This window comes from Pan troglodytes, chromosome 11 (assembly GCF_028858775.2).
Source record: "Pan troglodytes isolate AG18354 chromosome 11, NHGRI_mPanTro3-v2.0_pri, whole genome shotgun sequence".
Taxonomy (NCBI): domain Eukaryota; kingdom Metazoa; phylum Chordata; class Mammalia; order Primates; family Hominidae; genus Pan; species Pan troglodytes.
The window spans coordinates 5,466,155-5,488,437 of NC_072409.2; the positions used below are offsets into that span (position 1 = coordinate 5,466,155).

Sequence of the window (22,283 nt, forward strand, 5' to 3'; positions counted from 1 at the left end):
TTCTGGCTAAAGGAAACAGGAAGAGCTTCTGGCAGGAAATGGATGTCAGGGTTCTGCTTAGCCAAATGCAGAGCCTGGGGGTGGGTGAGAGTTCCATTCCTCTTGGGGGCCCAAGTCCCTTGCACACCAGAGAAGAGACCTGGAAGCAACACTTTTGGGTCTCAGTGGGAGGGAGAGAACACAGACTCCAAAAAGATAGCCTCAACTCGGAATCAGTTTCTGATCCCAGCCCTGCCTTTGCCTGCTGTGTGACTTTGGACAAGTAGGCCAACCTCTCCCTCTCCCTCTCTGGTTCCCAAATTAACCTTAGGAAAACACTGAACACCCAAATCCTCCCCTTGGGGATGGACACATGCGTATCACACGTTATAGGCTCTAAGAAGCAGTTGCAATAGACTGAACGTTAACCCAGAGTTCCTCCCAGTTATTTGAGCAATGCGATCTCTACTCCGTCTAAAGCGAACGAACCCCCGGAGGCTTGTGGCGCACGCCTGGGGAGCACCAGAACAGGTCTAAGGCATGTCCAGCCGGCTCTGTGGGCCTCTCTGGAACCACGAACATGAGTCTGAGGACTTGTCCCTCACTCCCCTGACGATCCATGTGAACAGCTTCTAGTTTGACCCAGGTTTGAGCTGCCCACAATGGATGGGAATTGGGCGTTTGCATGGGACATTTGCCATTTCATGACAGGTTGAGCCTCATAAGTTGGCATGCAATCAAATACACGTTAAACAAGTCGATTCATGAACCCAAGGCTAAGTCACACGATACACAGACACCATCGGACGGCAGCGGCGTTTCTTTGGAAAGAATCCTTCTTTCTCTAGGAAAGAGGGTCTCTCTGTGGGTCCCAGCTCTGGTCTACTCTTGGCATCCCTGTCTCCCTGGGGGTATTCTAGCTTTCTGTGCTCTGCTAGAGGAAGGCACCTGAGCACACCTGGAAAGGGTAAGCCCTAGTATCTACGTTTGTTTGTTTGTTTGTTTCCGAGATGGAGTCTTGCTCTGTTGCCCAGAGCTGGAGTGCAATGACACCATCTCGGCTCACTGCAACTTCCACCTCCCAGGTTCAAGCAATTCTCCTGCCTCAGCTTCCCAAGTAGCTGGGATTACAGGCACGCGCCACCATGCCCAGCTAATTTTTGTATGTTTAATAGAGACAGGGTTTCACCATGTTGGCCAGGCTGGTCTCGAACTCCTGACCTCAAGTGATCTGCCCGCCTCAGCCTCCTAAAGTGCTGGGATTACAGGCGTGAGCGCCTGGCCCATATCTATGTTTTTTTTTTTTTATGTCTGACCTCTCTGGGCCTCAGTTGCCCCATCTGTAAAATGGGAGAATGGCATTCCATTGCAGAAGGTTGTGTGGGTTAGAGACAATGTGTGGAAACCCTTGGCTTAGCTCAGTACCTGCAAGTTCATTCAGAGGTGTCCATGGCTGTGGGCCAGGCACAGGATTGGTGTGGGATGGGGGGTGGGGTGCGGCTGGAGCTCAGACAGAAGACCTCCTGAAGTTATCCACATATAACTGCATTCCACATTCAATGGCTCCTAAGCTGTAAGCAAAGAGACTGAGTTGCTCGGTATCAGAGGAGAGAGAAGACCTTCTGGCTGGATGACCGACGGAGGCTTCATGGAGGAGCTGGCTAAGTGGGCCTTATAGGATGGACAGGACTTCAAAAAGGAATGTTCACAACTCGGCAGCACTTACTACGTGCTGGGCTGGCCCTGTATGCCGCTTTGCAAGAATGGTCTCAGCGAATCGGTGGAAGGGACTGCTGTGTTTACCATTTTACAGAGGAGGAAGCTGAGCCCCAGAGAGGTTCAGGAACTCACCTGAAGTCACACAGCTAGACAGGTGCGGCACCAGGCTTATCTTCATCACGCTTGCAAAGTCCCTTTTACCCTATAGCGTCACGCTCACAGGTTCCAGGGTTAGGATGTGGATCTCATCTTTGGGGCCATTATTCAGCCAATCACGGTGATTACGTTCAGGATCTTGAGATGGGATGATTTATACCTGAGCTCAGTGTAATCAGAAGGGTCTGTATAAGAGAGAGGCAAGAAGGTTGAAAGCAGAAGACAGAGATGGAGGCAGAAGCAGAGGTCCGAGTTATGTGCTTTGAAGGCAGAGGAAGGGGCCAAGATCAGAGGCACAGACGGCCTTGGGAAGGTGAAAGAGACAGGAAAACAGACTCTCCCGGGAGCCTCCTGCAGGAATGCAGTCCTGCTAACACCTTGATGTTAGCCCCATGAGACTCATTTTGAGTTTCTGGCCTCTAGAATTTAAGAGAATAAATGTGTGTTGTTTTAAGCCACTAAGTTTGTGGTCATTTGTCACAGCAGCCACAGGAAACGGATACCGCCCCAGCTGCACTAGCCTTGCCCACCCCTGTGGTCTTGTCGCACGGGCCCCTTCTGCTTGCTCCCGGCTCGTCAGCGGGTCTGTGCACGTGGGGGCTGAGTACACGTCTCCACAACTTGCCTATGAGCACCTCCATGGCTTTCTCTGCTCCTCAAGCCTCCCCGCATCACTCCCCAAAGCCTCGTGCAGTACCCTGGACCTCATAGGCACTTAATAAATGCTGGTCACATGGCAGCAAATCTGTATCTTTAATTTTATTGACAGCAGTTGAGAGAACAGGCTTTTGACAGCAATAACTGCCAGTTTCTCCAGCCTCACGGCCTGGTTGTGGAGCTGGAATCCCCAGTGGCCAGCTGAGTGCTGGTCGGAAGTCGGAGTCAGCCAGCACATCTGGCCGAAGCAGAGGGGGTGTGAGGCTTCTGACTGGGGTGGGAGGCAGCTCCGACTCTGCCTGTTATAGCCAGAAAGAGGCCCGCTAAAATCCAAGGTGATCAGGTCCCAGCTCAGTGGGCAGCAGGCAGGTGGAGGTTCTGTCTGTGGGTCCCAGCTCTGGTCTACTCTTGGCATCCCTGTCTCCCTGGGGGTATTCTAGCTTTCTGTGCTCTGCTAGAGGAAGGCACCTGAGCACACCTGGAAACAACTTCTGCTGAGAAAGACCCAGCCAGGCTTCCACACTTGGCAGCAGGAGAAATGTTGATCCAGACAGGGTAAGTGACTTGCCCAAGGTCACACAGCAATTTCATGAGTCTCAAAACAAGCTGGAAGACTCCTGTCCAGTCCCACCTCCAGGAGACTGGAGATTTGGGCATGTGAGGCTGGCCTCCAGGTGACAGGACCACAGGGCAGGCTGGCCAGGAGCTGGGAGCCGGCGCAGCCTCACTTGAGATTGTGCTGGCTCTCGCGGTGCCGCCGCAGGTCCACCTTGCGCTGGAAGCCTTTGGTGCACAGCTCACAGCTGAAGGGCTTGAAGCCTGTGTGCTTGCGGCTGTGGGTGATGAGGTTGGAGCTCTGGCTGAAGGCCTTTCCGCACACCTGGCACTTGTGCGGCTTCTCACCTGCAGGGAGGGCAGCGCAGCACAGCAAGGGCGGGGTCAGGGCCTCCTCACCAGGCCTGCTGCTCCCCTGCCCCGCCCCCGGGTTCATTTTCCAATACCTTCCTATGTTTTCTCTCATGGCCAACTCACATTCACTTTAGAAAATAATTAGATAAGAGAGAGAAGCAAAGATACAACTTGGACCCTCCTCCACCCCTACTGGATTATAGGGTGGTTAGGGGCAGCTGCCGAGTCATCTTGTTTATCAATACATCTCCAAGCCTGGTATACCTGGCACAAAAGAGGCACTCAGCTAATAGCAAGGAGGCAATGAATGAGCAAGTGAATGAAAGAGTGAATGAATGAATAAGCAAATGAATGAGTGAACAAATGAATGAGCAAATGAGTGAGCGAATGTGTGAATAAATGAGCAAATGAGTGAATGAGTGAACAAATGAATCAACAAATGAATGAATGACTGAACAAATGAATGAATGACTGAACAAATGAATGAGCAAATGAATGAGTGAACAAATGAATGAGCAAATGAATGAATGAGTGAACAAATGAATGAGCAAATGAGTGAGCGAATGTGTGAATAAATGAGCAAATGAGTGAACAAATGAATGAGCAAGTGAGTGAGTGAATGAGTGAACAAATGAATGAGCAGTTCGCCTGCTAGTCTCATGTCTGCCATGAGATCACCAGGGTTGAGATTTTGCTGTTTCCTCCCTGTATTTTTTTCCATGCATTAAGTGCACTTAAGTAGCACAGGTGCCCAGCCCTCCATCAGCAGTGGCCTTTGACTTTGTAACTAGACCCCACCCCCAGCCTCACGCTGGGGGCCTCTGATGCATCTCTCAGGGAAAGGTGGGGGTGCTCTGCCCAGGGGGCACAGGCAGGTGAGACTCACTCACCTGTGTGGATGTAGGTGTGCTTCTTCATGTCGGACTTCTGGTGGAAACGCTTGCCGCAGAACTGGCAGGGGTAGGGCCGCGTGTCTGAGTGGATGAGCAGGTGGGTGGACAGCGTGGATGAGCGCTTGAAGGCCTTGCCGCACATGCGGCACTCGAAGCTGCGCTCCTGCCGGAGGAAATGAGGCCCCGGGGGGTCAGGTGCAGGCTCAGGACTGGACCCGGCCGGGATCCCCTGCGGAACAGGACACTCCATTGGGGCGGCCTGGAGGAGCAGGACCGGGGGACCCCTCATCTCTGCCTCTGAGGTGAAACTGGGGCTTGGAGTCTCATTGGCCTCCTGTGGGATTTTTCCTTGTAATCTTCACGGTATCCCGCTCAAAATAAACCTCAATAAATGTTCGTTGATTGACTGATGGACTGACTGATCTCAGAGGTTTTTTAGGGTTCACATTTCATGACCATTAACCTAGAGTGAGTTCCTTGAGGCAGGGATGGTTGTGGTCTGCACAGTGGTTTAGTTAAGAGTCTGAAGTTTGTTAAGGGCAGGTGTTGGAGACCCAGACCCAGGGAGGTCGGTACTAGGGAACCCCTCCCAATCTGTGTCACCCCCAGGGGCAGGGGGAGGGACCCAGCCACAGCCTCCAGGCTCCCCGGGGAAGCACAGAGAAGGAGTGGGGCTGGGAGTCCTGCGCTGGGCCAGGTGCCCACCTGGGAGTGGACGTGCGTGTGCTGCTCCAGGCTCACAGCGTGGCCGAAGGTTTTGCCGCAGATGTCACAGGCGAAGGGCCGGGTCCCACTATGGGAGCGTCGCACATGCACTTCGAGCCCGTGAGGGGTGGAGAAGACCTGGGAGCAGGGGCAGCATGTGAGGCCACTGGGGGCTGCAGTGACAGGGACAGGCCTGGGGTCCCATGGTCTCTTCCATGCCCAGCTCTGGCCAAGGCTGGGTACACAGAGTAAGGGGCACTGGATTGCCAGTTCTGCTGCTTGCTTGCTGTGTGTCCCAGGGAGGTCCGTTTGCCTCTCTGCGGCTCAGTCTCCCTTCTACAACGTTGGATGTGAGAGAGGGGATCTGGAGCCCCCTCCTTGCCTCATCTAGAGGCTGAATAGCCCAGTGGTTAAGAGCTGGGAGTTGGCCGAAGCTGGGTTTGAATGCTGGTTCTGATATCTACTTGCTGTCTGATCCTGGAAAAGTGACTTAACCTCTCTGAACCTTAACCTTTCATCTGACTCTGGCACTCGTGCCTGTCAATTGCTTAGCACAGGGCCAGGCACGTGGTCAGAGCTCAATGAATGGTGATGAGGATGAACGTTTTGAATCCTTAATCCCACCAGAGCCCCAACATTCACAGCACAGAGAACGCCCAGAGCTGCCAGTGAGTTGAGAGGGAGTGCGGAGAGGAGGGCCCGGGTGCCCACCACACCCCCTGCTGCCCACCTTGTTGCACTTCACACAGTGGTACGCATCCATGCCTGGGGAGTAGCGGAGGCTGAAGTCCAAGGCGGGCTCAGTGCTGGGCACAAGAGGACTGCCGTACAGGCTGACGGAGTGCTCCAGGAAGGCTGACTGCATGGTGGAGGGGGCCTGCCGGTAGCTTTGGCCATAGGTTGTGGCCAAGGTGTCCCAGGAGAAGCTGGGCTTGTAGAATGGGGGTGAGTCGGACAGTGGAGAGTCCCCATCCTGGGGTCGGGACAGCACAATGGGGCCCTCTGTGGAGATAGGGACACAGGCCTGGTTACTCATTTAAACACAGGAGGTTGGGCACGGTGGCGTGGCTCATGCCTGCAATTCCAGCACTTTGGGAGGCCGAGGCAAGTGGATCACTTGAGGTCAGGAGTTCGAGACCAGCCGGACCAACATGGTGAAACTCTGTCTCTACCAAAAAATACAAAAATTAGCCAGGGGTGGTGGCTCACGCCTATAATCCCAGCTACTAGGGAGGCTGAGGCAGGAGAATTGCTTGAACCTGGGAGGCGGAGGTTGCAGTGAGTTGAGATCGTGCCACTGCACTCCAGCCTGGGCAACAGAGTGAGACCCTGTCTCAAAAAATAAAATGAAAGAAAATAAACACAGGGCACCCCCTTCCCACCACCCTCTACCACACACCACTACCTTCATCACCTCATGCGGAGGGTTTCAGGGTGTCAACCAGATACTTACTGCCAGGAATGTCTGTGTCCTCACTGTGGCCCCTCAGCTTTTCCAGCCCAGAGACACCCCCAGCCTCACTCCACAGTGCCCACCTCACTCCCTGCACAGACCGGCCCAGCTGCTGCTTCTGGCCTCTTCTCCCACCTAGCCCACATCCAGGAATTAGCTCCCTGTCTGGGAGGCCCAAGCAGAAGCCACAGAGCCCGGGCTGCATCCAGTGACTTCGTGGGTCCTTCCTGACTCCAGGGCCCCAAGGGGCCCTGCTGCAAGAGTCCCTTCATCCTTCCTCCCCTTGGCACTCCCTGGGGAATGACAGTGGGTCACAGCTGGGTACCTGCTGCCGGGGCCATCCTGGCCAAGTTCTGGTCCTGCTCCAGCTCCGGCTCTCGTTTGAGGTTGGTCCAGTCCAGGCACTGGTTTGGGAATAGAGTGCTGAGGACAGGGCCGTTGCTTGGAGCCTGGTCTCTGGGCACTGTGGGGAGATAGGACCATCAGCATCAATAGCCACAGTTTCTGGGAAGCCCAGAGGGAGCAAGGAGGGCACGCCCTTCCTAGGAGGAGGAGGCCCAGAGAGACAGCCACGTGCCGCTGCTTCTGGCGGCTCACACTCCCGGGCTCTGCCCAGAGCAGGCGGCGGCAAGAAGAGGCCAGGAGGAGACCCTGGGGAAGACTTTGGACCAGTCTGTTTTTCTGAGCAACCCAACTCCAGCCCTAGACTGGGCCTCCAGTGAGGCCCCACATGCCAGTAACTAAGTACTGGCTCCAACCTGACACTCTCGTCTCCCTAACAGGGCAGAAGGGTTGAGGGCATCACTCATTTGTCTACTCCTTTCATCTGCAACCCACAGTTACTGCACTCCTGTTTCCAGACTTGGAAGAAGAGGCTGCTGCAGGAGGGACGCTGCTGCACCCTCATCACGCAGAGCAGAGAGCCCCCCGTGGGTGCAGCAGGCGCCAGCCCGGGCTCTGACTCACCCGGGGTAAGGGCTGGAGGCCAGAGCGGTTCATCTTCCTGCACACGGGGCTGGTGGTAGGTGTGAGCCTTCTTGCTCTTCACCAGGAAGGAGCGTGGCATTTTCAGTGTGCACCCCACACCTGCAAGGGGGAGGGATGGGAGCGGTTAGGAAGGACAAGAGAACAATACCCTTCCGTATCTCAGAACCTCCTCCTGAGATAAAACACCAGCTATACTGGGTTGAACAGTGGCCCCCAAAGTTCATGTCCACCCAGAACCTGTGAATGTGACCTTATTAGCAATAGGGTGTTTTTGCAGATGTAATCAAGTTATGATGAGGTCATTCCGGGTTAGGATGGGCCCTCAATCCAAGATGACTCGTGTCCTTATAAGAAGATGGAAATTTGGACCCAGAGACACAGACACCCAGGGAGAATGCCGTGTGCCGACAACAGAGCAGAGAGTGACGCTTCTATCAGCCAGAGAATGCCAGGCAGTGCCGACAGCCACCAGAACTCGGAGCTTCTATCAGCCAGAGAATGCCAGGCAGTGCCGACAGCCGCCAGAACTCGGAGGGAGCTTCTATCAGCCAGAGAATGCCAGGCAGTGCCAACAGCCGCCAGAACTCAGAGCTTCTATCAGCCAGAGAAGGCCAGGCAGTGCCGACAGCCGCCAGAACTCAGAGCTTCTATCAGCCAGAGAATGCCAGGCAGTGCCGACAGCCGCCAGAACTCAGAGCTTCTATCAGCCAGAGAATGCCAGGCAGTGCCGACAGCCGCCAGAACTCGGAGAGGGGAATGAAACCCTCTCCCTTGGCATCTGCAGAAAGAACCCACTTTGCAGACACCTCGATTTTGGATTTCTAGATCCCAGAACCGTGAAAGAATAAATTTCTGTTGTTTTTAAGCCACCTGTTTGTGCTATTTTGTTACGGCAGCTACAAATCCTAACTTCCCTCACTGCTCCTTCACGAGGAAATGAATGCATCGCCCCCTAGAAAACGCTCAGACAAGCCTGCTCCCATTGGCATGATCTGGGCTGCAATGGAGCAGAAAAGGAAAGGCAGGGACTGGGGTCTCCCTCTGTGACACACGGTGGACCCCAATTCTAGAAAGCTACATTTGGGTACCAGTGAGATTCACCTTCAGAGGCCATAGAAATGGGTGGTCTGAGCTTAGGTTTTGGAATCAGTGGTTCGTGGGTTAGAATCTCAGTTCACTTGCTGTGCAATTTGGGACACACACTTAACCTCTCTGGGCCTATCCCCTTTGCTGTAAGTGGGGATGTCCAGGCTTGCAGTGCTGACAGGTGCATCACAGGTGCTCACTGTCTATCACAGGGGGCTCTGGCAGAGAAGCTGCAGCAAACGAGGGGACATTGCCAATCCATGTGCTCCTGCAAGTCGCAAGCCACTGCCGCCAGAGCACGGCTGCGCCTTGTCCACAGCCCTGGCCCAGAGTCTGTTCCCCAGAGAGACAGGGGCTTTCTGTCTCTGAGGAGTGGGGTGTGGGGACTCAAGACCTGAGACGACCCCCAACTCCACTGCACCTGGAGGCCTGAGGTTTCACGGACACAGGAGAAGAGGCGAACAGCCCCCAGCTTCCGTGGGCAGCCCAGCATCACTACTGACCCCACCAGTCAGGGAGTGGGAGAAGAAACCAAGGACCACATCAGTCAAGGGACCATCCCAGGCAGAGTCAGGGAGTGACAGGGCTGGACCAACTTGACCACCCCAGGACTCCTGGCTTCCCCTGCAGAGCCCTCTGGAGCTGAGAGCCCCGCCTGGCCCCCAGAATGGTTCACATCCCTGCACTCAGCCTGTGAGGCTCCCCCGGGCACTCTGGAGAGCATCTTCTGGTGGTCCTCTATCCTTTCTGCCCCCATGCTGCACCCAGGCCGACACCAGGCCCATGCCTGAGGCGTCAGAGGAGTCCCACCCCCCACCCCTGGGGCCAGCCGCCATGCAAGGCTGCAGGGGTGATAGGGTCCAGAGAAGGCGGGAAAGGGATCACAGCTGCTTCAGAACAGCAGTGAGGGCCTGGGTGATAAGGCCTTGGCCCAGGAGCAGGGTGGGAGGTGGGAGATTAGAGAATGCAGCTTGGAAAAGGGCCAGGGACTCACCCCTTCCCCAACGGGATGAACCACAGCCAGGCAGAAGAGGGACCCGACTGTGCCCAGGCCTGCTTCCCCCTGGCCCAGAGCCTGGGGGCATCAAGAGTTTGGACTGGGGGCTCTGCACAGGGGGCCAAGCTCAGGCCCAGCCCTTGCCTGCTGTAAGGCTCATCACTGAGCCTCAGTGCTCATATGTGCTAAACGGGGATCCCAATCCAACCCCATGGGATGGTGGGGAGCGAGAAAGGACCTTTATCCATCAGGAGCGAGTGTGGGAGGTGCTCAGCATGTGCTCCCCCGCATCCCAGCACCCAGCCCACTGCAGGTGCATTCAAAGGACGGGGTAAGCCCTGTGCCAAGGGCTGCAGCAGCCTCCCAGAAGCCAGGGCCGCGCTCAAGGCCCTGTACTCTCTGAGCTCTAAAATTAGGAGAAAGGACCTTGAAGGCCTCTGGGGTCCCTTCCCGCGGTCAGATTCTCGGCTCTCTGAACACAGGCTCGGGCCGGGGGCAGCCCACCGCCTTATCTCCCAGGGACACATCTTCCTCCTCTTGCCTCCTCCCCCTCCCTCGCCAGGGCTCCCCACACCCCCCTTCCTTCCCGCTTCTAACTCTTCTTTGCTTCAAGAAAGCCCATGGGGAGGCCAGACCCTAGCGGGAGAGGAGGGGACCCAGTGAGCAGGAGGAGGACTGGGGGTGTGGGGTTCCCCTTGCACTTTGTTTTGAGGGGGCCTGTGAGGGTCATGGTTTGCCTATCAAAATATCAAAAGATGATCCTTTTTTGCGCATAGTATTTATGAGGAAATCAACTAGAACCAAAGGTACTCGCCGAGGCTTCTGTGATAGAAGAGGAGCTGGTCAAACCTTCCGGCAGGGGGCTGCTTAGCCTGCCTTGTTTATTACACCTTTAATTCTGATGCTTAATCCAGATGCTGAGTCCCGCTGCTGTCCCATTTTATAAAGAAGGAGCTGAAGCCTGGAGGGCTCAGGACCCTGGGGCAGAGTGAGCAGGGAAGGACTGGGGTCTGTCTGGCCCCAGGCCTCCATGCTCTTGACTTTCAGCCCAGCAGGTGGGCAGTTACTCGGGGCAGAATGGGTGCCAAGTGCTGGGCAGTGCCCGGCATGGGCTTCTCTCTGCAGAGGGAGTGGAGCCGAAGTGCTAGGGATGAAAACAGCAGTTTGAAGCTCCCTCGTGTGCCCATGTCAAGCAGTGTCTTCCCAGGTTGCAGGTGGGAAAACTGAGGTGTAGAGAGGAAAGTGACTCAGACCCAGGGCTCCTGGCCTGTTAGGATTTTACTCTCAAGCCACTGTGCCACCCAGCACTGTCAGAGGTCCTCACAGCACCCGGTGAACACCGCCTGCAGCACAGAGGGAAATGCAGGGTGCTGGGGCAAGAGGGGAGAAAAATCAGGCCGGGTGCAGTGGCTCACACCTGTAATCCCAACATTTTGGGAGGCCGAGGCGGACGGACCACAAGATCAGGAGTTCGAGACCAGCCTAGCCAACACAGTGAAACCTCGTCTCTACAAAAAATACAAAAATTAGCCGGGCATGGTGGCACTTGCCTACAGTCCCAGCTACTCAGGAGGCTGACTGAGGCAGGAGAATCGCTTGAACCTGGGAGGTGGAGGTTGCAGTGAGCCGAGATCACACCACCACTGCACTTCAGCCTGGGTGACAGAGCCACACTCTGTCTCAAAAAAAAAAGGGAGAAAAATCAAACCCTCTGACCCTCAAGTCTTTTCCAGGCTCCTAAAAGACCCACGTGGCTCCTGAAGAGTCTTGGTGGGGCCAGGTCAGGGACAGACTTCCCTTCAGGAAGCATTGGTGTTCTCCTGGGCTCAGGGCCTAAGGAGACCCCAGGTCAACCGACTCTAACCCTGGGCCCCACAACAAGGACACTTTCTAGCGCTCATGAGCCCTGGCCAAGCACTTTTCACTTAGGCACAGGGCAAGATGGGGCTGGCTTCTGGGGTTCTCCAGCTTCAGGAAGGTGATTCTCGTGCTTATTCTAGTGATCTCCCCTGAGCCCCACACCCCCTTTCTTGCCTCCCCCCAGTGTGCTCTCCCCTGAGCTTGGCAAGTGACAGTGACACAGCCAACGCCACGGCCAAGCCCTCCGGCTCACAGAGGGGCCAAATGCACCCGGCGAACTTCCTTTTGGCCCCTGTTAGGAGAGTAGTTTTTTTTTTTTTTTTAAAGAAAAAACAGGAACCAATCACCTATACTGTAGTTAATTAACAACCACTTGGTTTTGATTGACATGAACTCCGTTCTGAGAAGGAGCTAAGAGCAGAGATTATGAAAGAAGCTCAGGATTTCTTCATAAAACAGAGGACTTGATGGTATCGGACCTCCAGAAAGAGACCCACTGTTAACATCACTCCATAACCCCCGATCCTGATAGAGTCCCCCTGACCCTGAGTCAGAATCTCAGTCAGTGCTTCTTGAAGACAGGCGACCCTGCACCCTGGCAGGAGCCAGCACCCTAACTTCCAGTTGGACTTGGGTCAACAGGCCTGTGATGTCCCTGTAATGAGGCCCCTTTGTTGCCCAAGGAGTTGAGTCTGATTTGGGGTCCTGGAGCTTGTGACCGCATCAGCCACCAACCTGGGGCTTGGTTTTCCTATCTCTTAAAAGGGACGGTTGGGCTAAGAGATTTCTAAACTTCCCTTTTGCTCTAAAATCCCATGTAGAATTCGTTGACCTTCAGTGAGACATTGAACCACCTTGACTAAAAGACTTGTCACTCGGGTTCCCCTTTTGGGAGGGTTGGGTAAGACTCAGCTGGTTCTCAGGGTCAGCTACAGAGAACCCTTTTGACTTCCTTTATGTTTAAAGACTCAAGGGAGGCTGGGCGTGGTGGCTCACGCCTGTAATCCCAGCACTTTGGGAGGCCAAGGCAGGCGGATCACCTGAAGTCAGGAGTTCAAGACCAGCCTGGCCAACATGGGGAAACCCCGTCTCTACTAAAAATACAAAACTTAGCTGGGTGCGGTGGCAGGCACCTGTAATCCCAGCTACTCGGGAGGCTGAGGCTGGAGAATCACTTGAACCCAGAAGGCAGAGGTTGCGATGAGCCCAGATGGCTCCACTGCACTCCAGCCTGGGTGACAGAGCGAGACTCTGTCAAAAAAAAAAAGATTCAAGGGGAAAACAAGACTTGTCTGTGGAGGAGTCGGGGGAAAATGAGCCCAGGTCAGGCCCAGGGGCCCCAGCAGAAAGTAATCGTCATCATCATCACCATCATTATTATTATTATTTTGAGACAGAGTCTCACTCTGTCACCTGGGCTGGAGTGCAGTGGTTTGATCTTGGCCCACTGTAACCTCCATCTCCCAGGCCCAAGCGATCCTCCCATCTTAGCTTCTCGAGTAGCTGGGACTACAGGCATGCACCACCACACTTGGCTAATTTTTGTATTTTTTGTAGAGACGGGGTTTTGCCATGTTGCCCAGGCTGGTCTAAATCATCATTTTTATTTGAAATTTAGAAGGAGTTCTCAAATGTCTCCTCCAAAGCTCAGAGAATGCAATGTCAAAAGTGAGTGAATCTACTTCTGGGTACAGACCCAAAATCATTGGAAGGGGAGACTCAAAGAGATATTTGCATACTCATGTTTATAGCAGCACTATTCACAATAGGCAAAAAGTGGAAGCAACCCAGGTTTCATGGCAGATGAATGTCCAAACAACATGTGGTCTATGGCCAGACTTAGTGGCTCACACCTGTAATCCCAGCACTGTGGGAGGCCGAGGTGGGCAGATCACCTGAGGTCAGGAGTTCCAAGACAAGCCTGGCCAAAATGGCGAAACCCCACCTCTACTAAAAATACAAAAATCAGCCAGGCATGGTGGTGGGTGCCTGTAATCCCAGCTACCCAGGAGGCTGAGGCAGGAGAATCGCTTGAACCCGGGAGGCAGAGGTTGCAGTGAGCCAAGATCGCACCATGGCACTCCAGTTTTGTGACAGAGACTCTGTCTCAAACAAACAAACAAACAAAATGTGGTCTAGACATATGATTGAACATTATTCGGCCTTAAAAAGGAAGGAAATGCTGGCACATGCTACAACATGGATGAACCTGAAGGATTTATGCCAAGTGAAATAAGCCAGTCACAAAAGGACAAATACTGTGTGATTCCTTATAGGAGTCCCTAAAATAGGCAATTTCATAGAGACAGAAATAGATAGAGGTTGCCAGAGGTGAGGGGAAGGGAATGGAAGTTACTGTGTAATAGGTATGAAGTTTCAGCTTTATGAGATGAAACAGTTCTGTGGGTGGATGGTGGTGATTGTTGCACAGCCATGTGGATGTACTTAATACCATTGAATGGTACACTTGAAAATGGCAAAAACGGGAAATTTTATGTTATATGTATTTTATCAAAATAAAAAGACAAGTGAGTGAATGAAACTCTTTCTGCATATCTCTATATTATAGACTAAAGCAGCTCCCATTGGCTTGAATTCCTGGCAAGGAACACACTAAAAGCCTCCCTCTAGACTAAGAGGGGGTGGTGTTTGCTGATGTTTCAACCAAGGGTCTGGATATTGTGGCACAGACAGTGAAGAATCCCATTTGATCAGGCTGTTTTCCCTGGGTGATCTGGAGCCATCTGGTCCCAGAGCCTTTGAAAATCCTTGTACTGTCCAATAAGATTCCCACCCACCCTACCCTGCCCCGCTGAAAGCTTCGGGGCAATGGTCTGCACTGGTTTTGAGTGATTCCATTAATCAAACCGAAACCAGGTATAGCTCTCCAATGTTCCCCAAGAACTCTCTTCAGGAAGACCAAGCTCTGACAGAAAGAGCAAGGGGAATTACGCATTTTCTTGTGCAAAGAATTCCTTCTGCAATACTTCTGAGGACAAGAAACTTGACACTTTGCTAGACTTGGAAGAAATATTCTGCCTGTTGCCTACTAAGAAACATGCAGGCGCGTCCAGGCGGTCAGGTGCAGCTCAGATAGCTTCTAATATCTACCAGACTCATGCCCACAGATTGTAATTGAATTTGCTCCCTAAGAACTCATGAAAGCTCCGGACTTTCTCCCCAGAAAAATGTACACAGGCACATACCCACGGCAATTCTGCAGACCTCCTCTTCACAAGTCCTATTTTAGAGTGAACATGTCTCCCTAGATGCCTCAACACTTAAACTTGTTTTTTTTCTCCAAAAATAGGTGGAAAGGGCTAACAACAGTCACAGGGAAAGGAGAGCTGAAACAGTACCTCTCCATGGTCGGTCCTATTGTTCCTGGAGCCTGGGCAGTGTGTGGGAGAGGGCAGTCCTCTCATCTCCCCTTAGTAGGCTCTGGAGGGGAGAGTGCCTGACTCTCAAAGTGTCCTGGGAATTGGCTGGGCGCAGTGGCTAATGCCTGTAATCCCAACACTTTGGGAGGCCGAGGCAGGTGGATCATTTGAGGTCAAGAATTCGAGACCAGCCTGGCCAACATGGTGAAACCCGTCTCTACTAAAAATACAAAAATTAGCAAGGCGTGGTAACACGCGCCTGTAATCCCAACTACTTGGGAGGCTGAGGCGGGAGAATCGCTTGAATTTGGGAGGCAGAGGTTTCAGTGCGATCGCACCACTGCGCTCCAGCCTGGGCGACAGAGTAAGACTCTGTCTCAAAAAAAAAGTGTCCCAGGAACTTTAGTCAAGTCCCTAAAGTCTGGGACTGTCTCCGAGGGGGAACACAACTCAGGCACTTGGAAGTGTGTCTCCCTGAGCACTGCCCAGGTCCCCAGGACAGCTGGGTTGTGGGTATGACTTTGTGCCCGAAGGTGACGTCTGTCAGCCTAAAATCAAACTTTGAAAAGTGTTTCTGCGCAGCCGGCAAAGGCGCAATTCCTAGCACAGTGGCTCAGACGAGGCTACGTCCTCACCCTGTTTCTCCCTTGGCTCCTTGCCTTCCAGAGCTTTTCCAGCCCACCTCACCCTTCCTAGGACCGCAGGAGGAGCCAGGGAGCCTGCTGTGAAGCCACCTGCGGCGCACAGGCACATTTCAAAACAAAAGCGCAGAAACGCATCCTCCAGCACTCACCTGCCCGGAGCTGTCCCTCGCCTGGGTTCTGCCGGAGCTTCCCGAGGTGGGAACTGCAAAGCCTCTCTCGGGACTGGCCTCCACTCTGTCAACTGTGTGACTCTTTGCACAAATAGATACTTCTCCTTTTTGCTCTGTCTCTCTGTGTGTTTTTCCTCTTCTGTTCCCCTCCCTGATTTTCAATCTGATTATTTGTGTCAAAATCTGGCGGTGAAGAAGCAGCCAATGAAGAGAGCGCGGGAGCTCAGCCGTATTTGCTTATCAAAACTTTCCAGGAGGCAAGACTTCGAATTCTCATTTCTAACCCTCGACACTTGGAGCGGCACGCTTTCTCTCTGCAGAGAAATTCAGAATTTCGCTGGAAATTTTGAATAACATCTGCACAAAAAGAAAGTGATGGCTAAATTATTAAATTTTAAAAATTAAAGTTAAAAAAAGCTCTAACTTATAAAACTCGATTTTGCATAGAGAAGTCATTGCTCTTTGTTTTTTTCTTCTTCTTTTCTCTTGCCTTTTTTCTTCCTTCCCTCCCTCCCTCCTTCTCCTCCTCTCCTCTCTCTCTCTTCCCTCCTTTCCTCCCTCCTTTTTTCCCTGCCTCCCTCCTCTCTGCCTCCTCCCATCCCTCCCTCCCCAAGTTCAGCACCCTGAGGCTTGTGAGAGCCAGGCTCCTGCAAAGCCCCTAGTACCCGAGCCGGCCACATGCATAGAGGCCCCTCTTGTCCTTGCAGAGGTCATATTTCAGAAGAAACATCAAATTTGCATTTCCCCCAGATATGACCTTTGAGCGGGTAGAGGCACCCTGGAGGTGTGGCAGTGAGTTCGGAGGCCAGGAGACGCTCGGCCTGCTGAAGCTGCCATACAGATTGAAGGCCAGGTGCCAGAGCCCGTGTGTGCTGCCCTCTGGTGGCAGACAAAGTGATGGGGAGGCCAGTGGGGGCCTCTGGGGTGTCCCACTGATGTGGGGGGGAGTGAGGGCGGTAAAGCTTGGCTGAGCTGGCTGGGGCATTTCTTCCCATTCAGCAGGGCGTCCCATCCCCTGGCTCCCCACCTTCTCCCTCCTCCTCTGGCCCCCGCCTCCTCCCGCTTGCAGGATGACTGATTTATTTCAGGAGGTTTTGCATAAGATGAGAACGCCACAAACAGAGCACTGTTAGGCTGCTTTGCCTGCTCTTCCAGCCCGGGTGCTGGAGATATTATGTTTCCCTCATAAAGAAAACAAGTCTGGTGACAGGAAGCCCCAATTTAAACTGCAAGTCCAAGGTTCAAAATGAAGAAAAAGGGGTGTTTCAGGCGAGGTCTTTCTGCTGGGCCAGCCCTGGAGCACCAGCCAGGAGGACACAACCCTGTGGTCACCAGGCCTCAGTAATGCTGGGGTGTCAGTCCCAGCCCCAGGCCACAGACAGCAGACCACTGCTCCCAGCTCTGTGGCCTCTCTTGGTGGAAAGAAACATCTTTTTAAAAAATTATTATTGGCTGGGCACAGTGGTTCATGCCTGTAATCCCAGCACTTTGAGAGGCCGAGGCAGGCGAGGATCACTTGAGGTCGGGAGTTCAAGACCAGACTGACCAACATGGAGAAACCCCATCTCTACAAAAAATACAAAATTAGCTGGGTGTGGTGGCACATGCCTGTAATCTCAGCCACTCAGGAGGCTGAGGCAGGATAATTGCTTGAACCCAGAAGGCAGAGGTTGCGGTGAGTCCAGATCGCACCATTGCACTTCAGCCTGGGCAACAAGAGCAAAATTCTGTCTCAAGAAAATTATTATTATTATTATTTTCTTAGAGACAGGAGTTGGCTTTGTAGCCCAGACTGGAGTGCAGTGTTGCAATCATAGCTCACTGCAACCTCGACCTCCCTGGCTCAAGAGATCCTCCTGCTTCAGCCTCTTGAGTGGCTGGGACTACAGGCGCACCACCATGCCTGGTTAATTTTTTTATTTTTTTTAGAGATGGGGTCTTGCTATACTGTCCAGTCTGGTCTAAATCATTATTTTTATTTGAAATTTAGAAGTTCTCAAATGTCTCCTCTAAAATTCAGAGAATGCAATGTCAAAAGTGAGTGAATCTACTTCTGGGTATAGACTCAAAATCACTGGAAGCAGACTCGAAGAGATATTTGCACACTTACATTTATAGTAGTACTATTCACAATAGGCTGGTCTTGAACTCCTGGCCTCAAGCGATCGTCCTGCCTCAGCCTCCCAAAGTGCTGGGATTACAGGCACGAGCTGCTGTGCCCAGCCAGGGACACATCTTGAGTATTCTGTGGGTGTTGTACATTGCCAACAATCAGCTAGAACTGCTTGTCATTATGCAGAAAACTTAAAATATTCTCTCCAAGTCAACAAGTCCCCAGTTTCCTCATGTTCTCACTTCCCTATACACACGTACCCACATTTTGCTACTGTAAACCAGTGTGTCATTTTCCGTGAAACATGATTTTATGGAAGTGCTTCCTAAGTTCGTTTGCAGCCTTTATTAACATCTTTAATGGTTCCACCATTAAATCTTTAATGGTTCCATGGTTTATCTCACCAAACGCTTCCTCCACTTGTTTAGGGTGTTTTCTAATAGGAAACGGCTGTATCAGGCACTTGCAGTTCAACTGCTGTTCTAAGATTGTAATCCCACTTTAGGGTCCCTACCTTCCCCCTTGAGTAACTGACGCAGGGACAGCCTTCCCAGACCCAGACCAGGGACCCAGCCTGCAGATGAAGCCACCCAGGCTCCCCTTGATGGGAGAGCAGTGGCCAGGCAGCCAGTCCCCTGGCATAGCAGTTGAAGCCAGGAGTCCCCAGCCAGCCTCACCCAGGCCCTTACAGCCCTGGACTTCCCATGCTCTGTGTCCCCTCCAGGGCTGCCTGTAAAGCTACCAGCACTTACCTTAGTGAGCAGCCCTGGAGTCAACACCTTCATTTAGTCTCTCCCAAGAGCTAAATCACTTCCGCATTCCCGTGCCCATTCATCAGTTTATTCATTCATTTAACAGTTACCATTGGGTACCTTTCGTGTATCAGCTCTTTCCTTCCCTCCCTTATCTAACACATGTGTATCGAGTGCCCACAACAAGGCACCACATGCTGGGGTTTCAAAAAACAGCCAGACTTTACATATTCCTTCCTGGTCTAGAGGGTAGGAAAGAGCAACCTGAAATTTACAATTTGGGGTGACAAGTGCTGTGATATAAACATAGTATACAAAAGAAGCCTGGGGCATTTGGAAATGGACCCAGGCTTGGGGGGGTTGGTGAAGGAAGTGATATCTAAGTTGATGCCTAGGCTAAGTTAGTTGGCAGAAGGAAGGTAGGGGAAAGTGTCTCAAAGAGGAACAGCGTTGTGCTAAGAGCTGGAGGTCCCCTGAAGGGAGCTGACAGCAGCCAAGTTCATTAGGGAAGAAACACAGACTGAAGGAAGGGGAGGGAAGGTTCGGACTTTTGAGAGCTGAGCCTAGAGAAAGAAAAAGAACAAAGACCAGGAAGATTCTTCCCTGGTTTAAAAACCTTCAATAATTTCCCTTTACCTTTAGGACAAAAATCTCAGCTTCAGAGATCGATACTCCGTGTTTTTCACAATGTCGGCACCCTTTCATATAACAGCACTTTTCCAGATGCGAGTTGCAGGAAGTTTCAAAAAGATGGGATCTTGCTCTGTAGCCCGGGCTGGTCTTGAACTCCTGGTCTCAAGCAATCCTCCCAAGCTCCTGAGTAGCTGGGATTACAGGTACATGCCACCGTGCCCAGTACACAAACACAATTTAAACTCATTTAATAACAACAATGAAACAATTAATTCATGTCACAGAAAATTTTCAGCTTCTGACATGGTTGGATCCAGATGCTCAAATGATACTGTCTGGAATCTCACTCATTCAGGTCATTGGCACTTCTCGTGCCCTCTGCCTAGATGGCCTAACTCTCTGATTTCCCCAAGCCTGTCTCCTTCTTGTCATCAGGTCTTAGTGGAAATGTTACTTCTGCAGAAAAACCTCCTTGACCTTCAACTAAAGTAGGACCTCCCCACCCCAGTCACTTTCTATTCCTTCACCCACCCCTTTCTTCTTAGCATTCACACTTATCTGAAAATATCTTGCTTATCTTCCCTTTTTTTTTTTTTTTTGAGACGGATTCTGGATCTGTCGCCTAGGCTGGAGGGCAGTGGCACAATCTCGGCTCACTGCAACCTCCTTCTCCCAGGTTCAAGCGATTCTCCTGCCTCAGCCTCCCGAGTAGCTGGGATTACAGGTGCCCGCCACCACGCCTGGCTAATTTTTTTGTGTTTTTAGTAGAGATAGAGTTTCACCATGTTGGCCAGGCTAGTCTCAAACTCCTAACCTCAAGTGATCCTTGCCTGCCTCGGCCTCCCAAAGTGCTGGGATTACAGGTGTGAGCCACCGCGCCTGGCCATCTTCCTATCTTTTAATTCATTTATTTATTGCTCTAACTTCCCACAAGGAATGTCCATGCTACAAGAGCAGGAACTGTTTTTCCAGGCACACAGCTCAGGGCTTAGACTCTCCAGGGCTTAGAACAGTGTTTGGGAGACACTAATGATATCTTCACAGAGTGAATGAATGAATGAATGAATGACTCTCTCTCCATCATCTCGGCTTTGCTTTCCTCTGTGTTGGCCTCATCCTCACGCCATGATCTCTACCCACTTTATGCGGCTCTTATCTCTGGGCCTAGGAACCCCAGTGGAAAGAGAGATTCCTCCTCAATTGTTTCAGAAAGATTGCTAGGGTTGACTCTGATTGGCGCAGCCTGGTCACAAGCACATCCAGCACCAATCATTGTGGCCAGGGGGAGGGATATGGGCCTCTCATTGGCCGGGGCTGGCAGACTTTCCTGCCAAAACCATAAGGTTGCTTAAGTGTAGAGGAAGAGGTGGGTTTGAGCGGGAACAACAGCTGTCATTAAACAGAATAAGGCCAGAGAGGCGTTTGGGGCCATGGCTTCTATCCTCTACCTTCTCTCTGTCCTCTCATTATCACCTGGATATGCTGTGTCCTTTCTTGCCTCACCTGTTCCCCTTGTCTGGAATGGTTCTTTCTCTTCAGCCCCCTCCTTCACAGCTCAATCCAGCTCTCAACGCCTCCAGGAAGCCCTCCCAGACGCCCCACAATCCAGGGAGTCATCTGTTGTCTACAGATTTGGCCCACCCGTGACGACCGTTGGATTCCTGTCTTGCTCGGTTACTCATGGGGCCTCACTTGCTTTTCGGTGAGACTGGGGGCTCCTTAAGGACAGGAACGTCATGGGGTCCTCTGTCTGTGGACAACGGGCGTGGGCCAGGCCTCAGTACACACGCTGGCCTGCAGGGACCATATCAGGGCTGAATACACGGGAACCACCACTGCTGAGGCCGGGCCATGGGCCCTCTATAAGGACAGCTCCGGCAGGTGCAGGTGGGCTGGGGAAGCTCTGTGCGGGGGTCGTGGGATATTGGCGGTGAATGTTCTGTGCCGGGTGGCACCGGGGCTACGACACTCCCAGGCATCGGCTGTGTGAACTTGGGCAGCTTCTGGCCTTGGCCCAGGACAGCCACAGAATGTGACGGTCATGAGCTGAACCCAACAGTCCTGGGAATGGGACAATGGACCCGGTGGTCCCTGCCCTCCAGGGGCTCCCAGAGAGCCGGCTGGGCATTAGGGCTCGTCTGCTCTATGTACATCTTGGTGCCAGAAAAGTGCCTGCTGGCTCTGTCCCGCTGCGAGTGCGCTGAAGGGTGGACAGCAGTGGGCAGCAGGCCAAGTAGGAAACGTCCACCTGGTCATCGGCGGCTACGGACCTCTTTCCAGGTCCAGGCTCCTTACCGGGGGCTGCAGGCAGTCGATGTGCGGGAGCCCAGCTTGCAAACCCTGCCTGTCGTAGGGGCTGGCACTGCCCTCCGACTCCCCACCCTACGACCCAGGCGCTCCGCTCCACACGGGAAGCAATTCACCGTCCACCACACGGTGGCACTCCTGCCTACCTTTCCTCGAACAAAAACCAGCCTGAAAAAAGTGAAAATAATTATCTGTGTACAGATACATGCTGTTTGAATTACAAGAGTAATATATGATCAGAGTTGAAATAAGAAAAAGAAGAATATGCATCTCTGTCCCATCCCCATTAACTATTTTTTCATTGAGACAGAGTCTCACTCTGTGGCCCAGGCTGGAGTGCAGCGGCTCCATCATGGCTCATTGCAGCCACGACCTCCTGGGCTCAAGTGATCCTCCTGCCTCAGCCTTCCGAGTAGCTAGGACCATAAGCACATGCCACCACACCCAGCTAATTTTTGTTTGTTTGTTTTTGAGACGGAGTCTAGCTCTGTTGCCCAGGCTGGAGTGCAGTGGTGCAATCTCAGCTCACTGCAACATCCACCTCCCAGGTTCAAGTGATTCTCCTGCCTCAGCCTCCCGAGTAGCTGGGATTACAGGCACCCGCCACCATGCCCAGCTAATTTCTGTATTTTTAGTAGAGACGGGGTTTCACTATGTTGGTCAGGCTGGTCTTGAATTCCTTACATCAAGTGATCTGCCTGCCTTGGCTTCCAAAAGTGCTGGGATTACAGGCATGAGCCACTACTCCTGGCCACCTGGCTAATTATTTTTTAAAAATTTTGTAGAGACAGGGTCTTGCTCTGTTGTCCAGGTTGGTCTCAAACTCCTAAATCCATGAGATCTGCCCACCTCGGCCTCCCAAAGTGCTGGGATTACAGGCGTG

At 52.6% G+C, this 22,283-nt stretch overlaps 1 protein-coding gene across 4 annotated transcripts; it reads right to left on the reverse strand.

Annotated features, from left to right (window-relative positions):
* Positions 1-402: 402 nt before the first annotated feature.
* Positions 403-15,910, reverse strand: GFI1B (growth factor independent 1B transcriptional repressor). Of its 4 annotated transcripts, none has more exons than XM_528450.8 (7): positions 15,575-15,910; positions 7,438-7,557; positions 6,797-6,934; positions 5,749-6,020; positions 5,019-5,156; positions 4,311-4,476; positions 403-3,414 (listed from the first exon to the last, which is right to left on the reverse strand). In XM_528450.8, exons 2-7 carry the CDS (start codon positions 7,535-7,537, stop codon positions 3,236-3,238), a joined length of 993 nt encoding a protein of 330 aa, XP_528450.2. In that variant the 5' UTR covers positions 7,538-7,557; positions 15,575-15,910; the 3' UTR covers positions 403-3,235. The 4 variants fall into 4 exon arrangements, with proteins under 4 accessions (XP_528450.2, XP_009455849.1, XP_009455850.1 ...); XM_009457574.4 differs by having other exon boundaries at positions 4,311-4,542; positions 15,575-15,745; XM_009457575.4 differs by lacking the exon at positions 6,797-6,934 and having other exon boundaries at positions 4,311-4,542; positions 15,575-15,745.
* Positions 15,911-22,283: the final 6,373 nt, after the last annotated feature.

Excerpts from the sequence above, each read along its gene's own strand:
- GFI1B (XM_009457574.4), bottom strand. The coding sequence starts at position 7,537 with ATGCCACGCTCCTTCCTGGTGAAGAGCAAGAAGGCTCACACCTACCAC. Across the intron at positions 5,157-5,748 it reads ACTGTGTGAAGTGCAACAAG|GTCTTCTCCACCCCTCACGG; the intron begins GTGGGCAGCAGG and ends CCCTGCTCCCAG. Across the intron at positions 3,415-4,310 it reads GCACACCTACATCCACACAG|GTGAGAAGCCGCACAAGTGC; the intron begins GTGAGTGAGTCT and ends CCCTCCCTGCAG.